Source organism: Martes martes (assembly GCF_963455335.1).
Source record: "Martes martes genome assembly, contig: scaffold_81, whole genome shotgun sequence".
Classification (NCBI taxonomy): Eukaryota; Metazoa; Chordata; class Mammalia; order Carnivora; family Mustelidae; genus Martes; species Martes martes.
The window spans coordinates 34469-47200 of record NW_027666271.1 but is presented as its reverse complement, the minus strand read 5'-3'; the positions used below and the strand labels follow the sequence as shown (position 1 = coordinate 47200).

Sequence of the window (12732 nt, the reverse complement as noted above, 5' to 3'; positions counted from 1 at the left end):
TGTCATAAAATAAAAGGAGTCCACACTTTATAATAAAACTAATATGAAACCCATTTAGCTAACATAAAATCATATGGCAGAAAAAAAAAGATTGCAAATCACATCAGTTAATGATATGAAGGAATATAAATTCTGCCGTATACTGTTCTTCATATTGCCCCATCAGAATAACTGCTTTCTGCCTAACTGATGACATGTCGACATTTTTCACTATATAATTATAAATTAATCCTCTTCTTATTAAGTTAGTCTGACTTAACTGTTACCATCCTAGAACAATATAAGGTTTAAAAAAAGACAACTACTGTACCTTTTGGACTTATCAACCACATGTACATCTGCTTTTTTTCCAATTAACAATTCCACCATTTGGTGTTTGTTTTCATTTACAGCAAGTAAAAAAGGTGTGAGTTCCAACTGTAAAAGTGTAAAAACAATTTATCATTTACAATTTATAATTTACAAAGTTACATATTTCCATACTGAATTTTAAAACCTATAAAGGATCCTCTAAACTTAAACACATATATAAGTACTCTAACCCCCCCATCCTCCCCATCCCCCCATCCTCCCCACCCCCCGACCCTCCCTCACCCCCCTGCTTTCACCAGCTGCTCCTTCTCTTTACAACAGCCCGCCTCAGGGGGTCTGGGTGGCTCAGTCTGAGCTTCTGCCTTCAGCTCAGGTCATGAGCCCAGTGCCCTGGGATGCAGCCCCATGTCAGGCTCCCTGCTCCGTGGGGAGTCAGCTTCTCCTTCTCCCTCTGCCCCACACCTCTGCTCATGCTCTCTCTCCCACTCTCACTCTCTCAACTTAATAAATATTTTTGAAAAAAATAAAACAAATTAAGTTAAATAGCCCTCCTCCACCTCTTCAACAGATTAACTGTAGTCATTCTCCAAATCTTACTTCAAACATTGGCTGGTTCCAAGAATCTCGGCTTCTATCACAGCATTTAGCATTGTATACTCCAATTATTTTATTGCACCCCATCGAAACCAAGAGCTTTCTGAGGGAAGGGACTATTTTTTATCTCTATATCTCCAAACTCTAAGACATAGCTGTAAAAGTTTAAAGTATTTTTACTGAGTTAACAGCCTAAATGATTATCTCTGGAGTAGTGTTTCTCAAATTATATCCCAAAGAACACACACTTTGCTGGAAGGTGAGGATTGTGCCTCAATAGAAAGAGTCAATGATCCTCTATGTTTGAGAAATATTACAGAACTGCACTATATCTCTCGCACAAAAGAAATCGGTTTAAATTTGCTTATCCCCATTTGACAATACTTTTCACGGCAAACATTAACATTTGAGAAATTAGAGTTTCAGGGATACAGTGTCGAGAGCTTTCCAATAAAGGTGAAGGTTTTCTCCAGGTTATACCAACATGCTTGATTCTCTTCTATCAATGGTATCAGGATCCCAGATGTCAACATAAAGCACTCTTGCTCCAAATGGGTCACTGAGGAGATGCACTCTGAATTAAAAGAGCAGCTCTGGGGCATCTGGGTGGATCGGCCAGTTAAGCGTCTGCCTTCGGCTCAGGCCGTGCTCTCGGGGTCCTGGGATCCAGCCCTGCATCAGGCTCCCTTACTTTTCCCTCTCCCTCTGCCCTTCCTCCCTACTCATGTGTGTTGTCTCTCACGCTCTCTCTCAAATACATAAAATCTTTTTTTTTTTTTTAAACTTCATTAAAGTGAAATCTTAAAACTTCGAATAACCGACTTGACAGTTTACAGCACTGTTAGCCAAAGCCGGCCTCTTTCAAAACTTGAAGAAAACCAACACTTGGGTCAACTAAATCTTAGTAACTATAAGCAATTGTAGATAATTGCTGCATTTAAGAATGAAAATGTATCAAAGATTAGTGTTAATATCAACTGAATCATAGAGACATAGATCACTTCTCTATCTCTATAACAAGATCATGGTCTTAGAGCAGAATAAAGCATATTCCATGTAAAATTACTCAGAAGTGCTCCTTGGGTTAGAAGCCGAGGCATAAAAATTCTTGCTATGTGAAGAACATGCTTCTCTTCTTACAAGTCTGTATATGTGCTTTCTTCCTGCTTTCTTTCTTTACAGTTCCTACAAAAATGTATTTCCAAAAAGTACGCTCAAGAAAAAAAAATTAAAAAATAAAAATAAAGGGAAATCTTAGACAATTAAGTTATTTCAAAATATTTTCATTCAGGGAATGCTCGAGCTTCTACATATGAAAAATTGACCCTATCTATGTCAACCAACAGTGCTTCCTTAAGGGCAGTGGTAGGAGGTGACGCACGTCAAAGAAATAACAAGTGGAATAGTGAGCGCGGTCCTCCACTACTCCCCATGCACAGCTATACCCCCCCGAGGACCTACACAATGCTGAGCAGGAACTACTCTGTGAAATGGGAGACCCCATTGCGGTACATGGCAGGCAGAGTGGCTATGAGCGCAAGTAGACGCCCCTGTAGGATGTCATGACCCGATTCCCCTGCTCTCATCTTCAGAACCTTGGGGCCTGGAGTGGCCAGGGCCTGCAACCTGCTGCTTTCTCCTCCCACTTGCACTCACTCAAGTTACCCCACTGGGTCATGGACTCCCACCCATTCCCAGCAGCACCCATTTCCTAAGCCCCTGCACAGCACTCAGCCTCCATCATCACCTCACTCCCCTCCAGGCCTTCAATCCTTTGTGGGCTCTGAGCCCACCATCCACTCCCAAGCACTAATGGGAAGATTCTCCTTCTGGGGTGGAAGAGTGGCTGGGAAACAGAACTCTGCCCTTTCTGTGCGCATCGTCGATCTCTAGTTCTCCCTGCCCTGGCTTTGGAGTTGTTTCCGTGGTGATAGGACTTGATGTATCGAATTCAGTATTTATTATTTATTACATATATAAATAAATACGTAAATAAATGTTTTGTCGCTAAAAAAATTTACATGTATGTTTTAAAATTTCAAATACTTTATCAATAAAGTTTACGTACCTTGTTTCTTGCTTCAATATTTGCATGGTATAAAATCAGCTTCTCTACTATTGACGTGTTGTCACCAGCAACAGCATAGTGGAGGGCAGTATTGCCAAAGTTATCCGTAAGGTGTGGATTAGCACCGTGTTCTAAGAGAATAGTTACACATGTCTCTTCCTGGTATTGTATAGCCTGTCAGTAGTATCCCAAGAAACAGAGTGTAAATTCTGGGAATTTAAAGCAAGCATGCCACAGTTTTCACCAATTAGTTACATTTAAATGCAATAAAGTTTCATTCTACGTAATTCAATCAAACCCATCTCAGGCAGACACAGCTGCTACCACACACCTTCATTAGAGGAGTCCTACATTCTTTATCACAGAGATTAAGCTGGCATTTCCTCTGTACAAGAAGAGTCACCATGTCAGCATGGCCAATGGTACAGGCCAGATGGAGAGGAGTCCTAGGAAAGTGAAAGAACGTTTTAGGAAATTATAGTGCACTACTTCAAAACATGCAGTTAATTCATGTAATTGTAAACGTTAAATAGCATCTTATTCCTTTGACTCAAAAACAAAGATTTAGTTTTCTTTTGACGAAAGTACAATATGTATTAGTGATTAGTCACCATGCTAGTAAAAGAGCGGGCTATCTGACTAGGTAGAGCGTGACCTCAGGATTCAGCTCAACCTGGGTTTAAATCCTACTTAACTCTGTCACTTAATAGTTATTACTCAGCCTTATCCTCAATTTCCTCCTCAACAAAATGGACATGAAAATAGTTATCTCGTGTCCCCTGCCCTGCTCAGTTTGAAGGTCATGTAACTCTTGATCTCAAGGGTCATGCATTCAAGCCCCGTGTTGGCTATAGAGATTACTAAAAACTAATAAAAATAAAATAAAGAATAGTTATCTCACAAGACCTCGTCACCATGCTTAAATGAGGATCTATGCAAAGTTTGTTACATATTATTATTATAACTATTACTGTTGCTACTACTGTACAAAGACAACTCTCCTATTAGGTAAAGTGATACAATTATGCCTACTTCTCAGATATGTTTTAAATATTCACAGGAATACTATATATCAATGATTCTAGGAGGCTCATTTTGTCACCTTTTAGTATCTCTGACATTGGGATGCAATTTATAATTCAAAATGTCTTACAACTATAATTGGCAGAATTTTTTAAGATTTCTTATTGGTATATAAAATGGTGGGGCATCACACAATCAATGTGCCTTACATTAACTGAAATAATGGTATATACATACAACAGTTCTACTGCAGTTCTAGTCACATGGTTGGCATTTAAATACATTTTAGTTCTTGAAAGCATTATGGGAAAAGAGGGCTAAAATAATGAAGAATTCTTTTTAAGTAATTCTTCACTCTGATTTTCAAGAAATGTAAGCCAAAGGAAGCTCAGGATTCAAATAGACAGGACCAGTTTTATTTTTATAGATTATGTATTTTATATATTTTTATATATTAAATAATATTTTATATATCTTATACATAAATATATCATATATTTATATATGATAGATTTTATATACATTATATTAAATAAAAATGAAATTATTTTCTTCATTTTATTAGATATTTAGATTTATAGATCATATGAAAATCAAGAATTACCAATAATCAATATTAGTATTCAATACTATTATAAAAAATAAATAACAGATATTTCTCCACCACTTATGAATGATTCACCTTTTCCTACTAATATGAAATGTCACCATATTTGGGTGTTTGGCATTTTCTACTCTGCCCCATTCATTCATCTGTCCTTTCAGCTATTAGTAACCGTGTAAATTGTGGAAATTTAAGATACATTTTGATATCTGGAAGGGTAAATTTGTCTGCTTATAAAAATTTAAGTTTTTATTTTAATTCCAGTTAACATGCAGTGTTATATTACTTTCAGGTGTACACTATAGTGATTCCAAAAATTTTCTTAATGTCATCACAATGATAAAAGAGAGCAGGTGTAACCCAAAATTCTTTAAACCATGATGATTTTATTTGCTTTATGGAATGTCGATAAATACAAGAAGAGTACACATTTTCAGAAATATATCTTCCTAATCACAAACAGAACCATCTTCCCAATTCAAAATTTCTTTCGACAGCCAGTCAGTAAATAACATACATACAAAGTGGACACAGATATAAATTATATATTGGATTTTATCGAAAGAATTTGTAGCCCAGAAGTTGATCTATTATGGGAATAGATCTTTTTTTATAACATTATCGTATAAAAAGATGTCCATTAAAAATAACAGACTAACTTTTATAGAGGTAGATTAGCCGGGCTATACACAGGTGACCAGTGAGATTGCAATAGGTCTGCAACACACAGAGAAAACTGCTAGGTTACACATGAGTGGCCAACGGAATTTCAATTTACCCTAGTAGATATATGCACACCCCACTGATTGGATGTCTTCACCTGGCCTGACCCGCCCTTGTAACTGGGCTTTGCAAGTAAGTTCCTCTGGGAGGGGCAGGGTCAATCTAAGTTCACAAAATGACTCCCTCTGGCTAAGCAGGCCCTTACAGCTCTATTACCGTTTTTTCTTGTCTCTTTTATTCACGTCTTTCCCAAGCAGTAGCAACCGCTGCATTTTCAATATGTTGTTCATGACGGCAACTCTGTGGATCTTTTTGAGATCTTTCATTCGGATGTTATACACCCGCTGGGACTCGTTGAATTCTCCCTTCTTAACAAGCGGGGCCCTCAAGTCATTCATCACTTCCCTGCGAAAGGTCACGGATGACGCCCCTTCCCAGTCCCGAAACCAAAAAACTTCTTCATTGCAAAGCCTAGAGGCTTCACCAGCACTTCACCTTCCACTGGGCTTTTCACCGCTTCTACACACCAGCACCAGTGCTAGAGATAAGCCAAACCGACCTCACAATGGTTTGGAATCTTGGAGCACCTAACAACCGTAACCATGACGCCAAGCACAAATGCGCTTGCGCACCTCTGAAACCCGCGTGGCTGCGCCTGCGCATAAAGGGCCAGCGACTAAAGGTGCCCAAAGTGCATGTGCGAGGCCCAAGCCTCTCAAATCTCAGTGCGGCGGCGCGCCGCTCTGACGGGGCAGAGTGGCGGGGCCCCCGCTCGGCTCACCGCCCCGAGGCTATAAAGCTGGATAATATTATTTTAAAGACTCTGAAGACCTACAACAAACTAAGAAGGGTTTATTCATGAAGATTACTGAAGTTTGGTTAGAGCTGTGTGAGTCTGTGCTGTGCTCTCACTTCCCATGCCAGAAACTTGTCACTTAGAGAAGGGACTTGCCTGACCTGAGGCAGAGTAAGTCAAAGAGGTGGCCTCCATGCTAAGCACACAGAGTTCTCTAGCCTGAGGTTGCAATGCTGTTTAGGGGAAACAAGAGTAGCAAGGTATTTAACTGTAAGCTCTGAGAGGTCAGAGAGCCATCTGGATGGGATAAGCACTCCACATAAACTCCAGGTTTACCCGAGGCAGGCAGTAGAAACTGAAGCTGGTTCGAGCCACCCACATACCCATGGTTGCTAAGCCACGCGCATACACGCAAAGAAGCAGAAAGCTTGTTAGAAAGCAAAAACCAGGCAGCCTTGAAAATGACCCAAATGTTGCATGGACTTAGAAGCCCACACAGATCATGGTGGCTATCTCTTAACAACTAAATGTCAACTAGGCAATCATGTTATAAATAGGTGTCTCTGTCTGTTTCATAAGTAAGTATTGACAGCTTAGCAAAAATTGACCCCCAGTGGGGGGATACCTTAAAGAACTGAAGAACGATTTCCTGACCATTTAAGGGTACAACTGAACACCATTATTCTCCTACCCTCCAAAGATTTATTCCTGTTTAGTTTTTAACTTTAATCTCACATAACATGAAATTACCACTGAAAGGGAATAATTCAATGCATTTAGTGCATTCACAAGTCACCATCTCATTCCAAGACATGTCTATCACCCAGAGAAGAAAATCCCCTGTGTATCAGTTTTTCAACCTGTGGAACTCACTGATTTCGTATTTTTCTAAGTTTTTAACAAGATACAAAGAAAGTGAATACAAATTGATGCTTTCTTTTTTTTCTGTCCATTTTTCACCCTTTTCCAATTTTAACAATAAAAGTGACAATACAAATTTTAGTTACCGTTTGAATTTGTCATCTCTGCTCTCTTTGTACCATCCTAGAATAACTATAGTTGCTGGCCATGTCATACCCACACTAAGGAGCAATGGGACACAGCTCAACTGCGTCTGGCTGACAGACACTGGGCTAAAACTGCCCATAATCACAGGATTACCATTTTGCCTCATTCCAGCTCTGATATCACTTTTGTACATCACATTTTTCAAGCTGTTTTAATAATTTTCTCACTGTAGACAGAGATACATCTTGTTACATGATACAGATTTAGAACTAAGAGTAATATTTTATTTATTTACATTACTCAATTCTGGCCCACAGAAGTGAAGTGGCCATCTACCGTAATTTGGTTAACATGTAACCTCTTAAATTCATGTGCCCAAAATCCAGACACTGTATTTAATTCAAACTACATATTTTTAAACACACTAAAGCATTATCAACACTCATATTGGCCTAATCCATGTGATTTACACTAAGGCACAAGCGATCAAAACCATCCATACTGACAATTTTATAGGTAAGTCATTCTATTTCTTTTCAAATTAAGTTCTTCTTTTAACCAAGGTATTGCTAATGACACAATAAATAACTTTTATTCACTGAACGATGAATCTTTACTGGACAATTTCAGTGTGAAAGTACTGGAGCAATGATAAAGATAATTTCAGACATATTCTGAGACCTCAAAGAATTTGGCATAAATTCACAAAAGGCTTAACCAAGAAGACAAATAACAACTCAAGAAAATCTGCTAAGTTTTACAAAATGTTAAATGACTGACGAATGTGGATGATATAACTGCACTGGGGTAAAGGAAACCCTCAGACTTTCCAGAGACTACTAAACACTGGCTGTGACCTGACACTAAATCTAGGAGACCCAAAACACCACTGTGGCCCACCAGTCAGAGGAAGGGCTTATGGAGGTCAGCCGGTCAATGGAATATTAGCTCAGGTCTCACAGATGTCCCAGTGGGTCTGCAAACCCGGTCTATGGTCACATGCCCAGTGCCGGAATGCACAAGGAATAGAATTCCTGACAGAATTCCTACTGACAGAATTCCCACTCTGGTGCCCTGACCTGTGTAGTAAGGGCTCCTACAGTGGGAAACACCAAGTGGAAGCCTCCAGAATTGCCTCTAACTAGGAAAATAGTAAACCAAAAGTCATGCCACATCCCCGAAAGAAATGCAGAGATTAGTGCCACCATCAAGGGTTAGAAAGACACAAAAGTGGTGACTCCCACATCCCCAGAACAGACCTTAGGACAATGACAGTTGATTACCATAAGCCTCACTCGATGGTGACCCCCCACTGTTGCTGTTGTTCCAGCTGCTGTTCCAGATGTGGTTTCAATGCTTGAGTAAATTAACACACTGGTACCTGGTGTGTGACTCCTGGCCTCTGTCTCCATCTCTGTCCCTAAGACCCACCGCAAGTTTACTCGCAGCTGCAAGGCCAGCAAAGCGCCCTCACTGTTTTCCCTCAGGGCCCTCCCACCCTTCAGACCTGTGTCACGATTTAATGTGCAGGAATTCTGATGGCCCTTCCCTTCCCCAAAATGTCACAGGGGCCTATTCTAATGATGACATTGTGCTGACCGGATCTAGTGAGTGAGAAGTAGCAAGTATCCAGGCTTATGGGTAAGACATTTTCATGTCAGAGGTGGAGAATCAATCCAAGAATAATTCAGGGGCCTTCTACGTCAGTCAAAGTTCTAGGGGTCTAGTGGTGTGGAGCACATGGAGAGCTCTCAGGAGAAGGATGAGCTGTTGAATCGGGCTCCTCCTACAACCAAGAGAGGAACAACTGTCCACGGGCTTCTTGGGATTTTGGAGGTAACATATTCCTCACCGACCCCTCTGGATGTGTTACTCCAGCTCATTTACCGAGTGACGCCCAGAGCTGCCAGTGTACGGTGGGGTCCAGAACAAAAGAAGGTTCTGCGACAAGTATAGGCTGCTGTGCAAGCTGCTCCCCTCCTCAGGCCACCGGGTCCACAAATCCACTGGTGCCTTAAGTGTCCATGGCAGACAGGGATGCTGGTTGGAGCCTTTGGCAGGCACTAGAGACAGATCACGGCACAGGCCCTTAGGACTTTAGAGCAAAGCCCTACAGCACTACAGCCCCTGCCCCTCTGGGACATACAGGAAGATAACAGATAACCAGTCTCTTTTAAGAAACAGATCTTGGCCTGTTACTGGGCCTTCAAAGAGACTGAACACTTCATCATGAGCCACCAAGTTACCACGTGACTGGAGCTGCCCATCGTGAACAGGGTATTTGTCATCTGACCCACCGAGTCATAACACCGGATGTGCAGCAGCACTCCACCATCCAACAGAAGTGGTACGGACGTGATCAAGCCCAAGCAGGCCCTGAAGGTACGAGTAAGTCACATGAACAAGTGGCCCAAATGCCCATGGTCCCCACTCCTACTCTACTACTTCTCTCCCCCAACTTGCACCTGGGGCCTCATAGGGAGTTCCTTACAGTCAGCTGACAGAGGGAAGACTCCAGCCTGGTTTACAGATGGTTCTGCACAACAGCACCCAGAGTGGACGCCGCAGCACTAGGGCCCCCCTGAAACATCCCGGAAGGACAGCAGTGAAGGGAAATCCTCCCGAGGCTCCTGGCCGTTCACTTTGCTTGGGAGGAGAAATGGCCAGACATGGGATTATAAATTCATGCGTTGTGTCCAGTGATGTGCCACATGGTCAGGAAGAAATGACTAGAAAACTGGTAGCAAGGGAATTTGGGGCAGAGGTATACAGACAGAACTCTCTGAATGGGGAAAAAAATGTGAAGATATACATGTCCCATGTGACTGCTCGTCAAAAGAGGACACTGGCAAAGGAGGAGTTTAATAATCAAGTGGACAGGACACCAGTCAGCCTCTTTCCCCAGCACCCCTGTCCTGTTCCAATGAGCTCATAAACAAAGTGGTCATGATGGCAGGGTGGAGATTAGGCATGGGCTCAGCTATGTGCACCTCTACTCATCGGACTCATCTGGCTATGGTTACCACTGCGTGCCTAATTGCCCGCAGCAAAAACCAACACTGAGACCTCACTATGGCACCACTCCCAGGGGAGATTAGCCAGCTACCTGGTGGTGGGTTCAGTGAAATGGGCCACTCCCATCATGCAGAGGGCAACATTTTGTCCTCACTGGAACAGCCACTTACTCTGGGTACAGATTCACCTTGAACGCAAGGTGAGCTGCTGCCAAAACTACTATCTGCGGACTTTCAGAATGCCTTGTCCACCATCATCACAGGAGTGCTTCTGATCTAGGAAATACCTCACAGCAGAACAACAATGGGCCCATGCCCTTGGAATTCACTGGCCATGCATGTTTCCCGCCGTCCTGAAGCAGCTGGTTCAACAGAATGCCCTTTTGAAGACTCAGTTATGGTACTAGCTAGGAGGTAATACCTCGCAGGGCTGAAGAAAGGTACTCAAGAAGTTGTATTTACCCTGAATCTGTGTTCAATACATGGTGGCATTTCTCCCATAGCCAGGGTTCACAGGCCCAGGAATCAAGGGGCAGAAATGCAAGTGGTAGCACTGACTAGTATCCCTACTGACCCCTAGCAAACCTTCTGCCTCCTATTCCTATAACCTTAGAAACTAGTGCTGCTAGGCTAGAGGTTCTAGCTCCAAAGGGAGGAACACATCCACCAGGAGACACAACAGTGATTCCACGGACCTGGAAGCTCAGACTGCTGCCCAGCACTCTGTGGTCCTCCAGCCTCTCAACCAGCAAGGAAGGGAGTCCTGACCACCAAGTGGAACCTGGACTGCTCCTCCACAATGGAGGTGAGGAAGAGTGTGTCTAGAAAACAGGACATGACTCAGGGCATGTCTTAGTATCACCATAATTTGAGCCCATTAATGATTTTTTAAAAGCCAAGAAGCAAGCATGTCTAAGGCTGAAAAATCTTCAACCCAAGACAATCTTAGGGACTAATAATCACTCCCTCGAATGTCATTGACAAGGTTAAAGAAAGCTATGAATTTAGAAGAGAAAGATGAATTTAAAGATTCATGAAATTCACTACATGCAGCAAAGGATACAGACATACCAAAGATTTAACAGAAACAAAGCCAGGGGTCATAAAACCCTCAAGGAAAATTTCCGAGGCTTGCACCCCAGGCCTCCTGAAACCTATTCCCAAGAGTACATTTAGAAGCAGTGACATCATCTAGAAGGTTCTTCCTCTAGTTCCCCGACTTTCAGAGGATGTGGTTTACTGGAGTTCAAAATTATTGCTTATTACATTCTCATTCAACACATTTATTAGGCAATCAACTATGTGGGAATCATTGCTCTAAGCCCTAATTTATAAACAAAATATTCGAGCTTACATGCACACTTTACATCATCATGAGAAAGACTACCAATAAAACAAATATATTTACTTACAGAGTTAAGGCCTCCAAATATATGGCATGTCATGTGTTAGTAGCTCTTACTTCCAGTCCATAAATAGAATAAAAGAAACGACCTTGATTTAGAGTATGTGAAGGTCATCAAGTATAGCACGCAATTTCTACTCAGCGAAACTGGAAACAAAGGCCAGTTGACCTGTCATACCGGTTAGCCCAGCTTGAAATCACCTGCACTGCTGGTAAAAACACCTGGAGCCCAACCCTGCAAAACATCTGTGCCATAGTACCTACAGCTTTACAGAAAGGTAGGGCCAAGCAGAACCATGCCAAACAGTCCTCCTCAAACATTTTAGACAACACATGTAAAAAACGTTTTCTAAATTATATATTATTCACATATTTTTAATAACAAATAACAAGTCATCTAAAAATAACTCACCAAAACATTCATAGAATTTACTTTCCAGGTTGTTTCCTGCCTTTCATAGTAACAGCGGACTTTTCAGTAGAAGATTTATTTTTTCTATCAATTTCAGTTTGCTTATTTGAGTTTTTTTCAATTGCTAAGCAAAAAATTAAGTCATTATTAAATTATTCATTTAATAATTAGTTCTAATGTTGCTGAATTCACTTGGTCTTCAGAGCATCATGACTCCATTTGTTTCTACTTTCAAGCACAATGGAAACCACAAAAGCCAAATTCAAATATATGATTAAACTAAAATGTTAAAATTTTTCATGTCAATAAACAGTTTAAGCAGTATTAAAGGCCATACGGGAGGAAAGTGTCTGCAATTAACCTGATAAACAACTGATTACTTAAAAAAAAAAAGCAGGTGTAAAAAGGAATGAAATCTTGCCATCTGCAACAACATGGATGGAGTGAGAATATAATGCTAGGAGAAATAAGTCACTCAGAGAAAGACAAAGATCCTATGATTTCATTCATATGTGGAATTTAAGAAACAAAACATGCACAAGCGAACAAGAGTTGAGGGGCAAACCAGGAAACACAGGAAACAGACTCTTAACTATAGAGAACAAACTGGTGGTTACCAGAAGGGAAGGAGTGGTTGGGGGATGAGTGAGATAGGTGATGGGGATGAAGAAGTACACTTATCGTGATGAGCACGGGGTGGTGTACGGAGTGCTGAATCACTATATCGTACACCTGAAACTAATATCATACTGTATGTTAACAAACAAGAATTA

The 12732-nt window shown here is 41.3% G+C and overlaps 1 protein-coding gene across 1 annotated transcript in view; it reads right to left on the bottom strand.

Annotated features, from left to right (window-relative positions):
• The window catches only part of LOC308338100 (ankyrin repeat domain-containing protein 26-like), a 317834-nt gene that overhangs the window by 292482 nt on the left and 12620 nt on the right, over window positions 1-12732 (bottom strand). Inside the window, exons 3-5 of the mRNA XM_080831659.1 lie at window positions 3306-3420; window positions 2975-3148; window positions 311-417 (exon numbers count right to left, since the gene is read on the bottom strand). Of these exons, the coding sequence (XP_080687785.1) occupies window positions 311-417; window positions 2975-3148; window positions 3306-3380 (356 nt within the window). The 5' untranslated portion in view covers window positions 3381-3420. The remainder of the gene's footprint in view (window positions 1-310; window positions 418-2974; window positions 3149-3305; window positions 3421-12732) is intronic.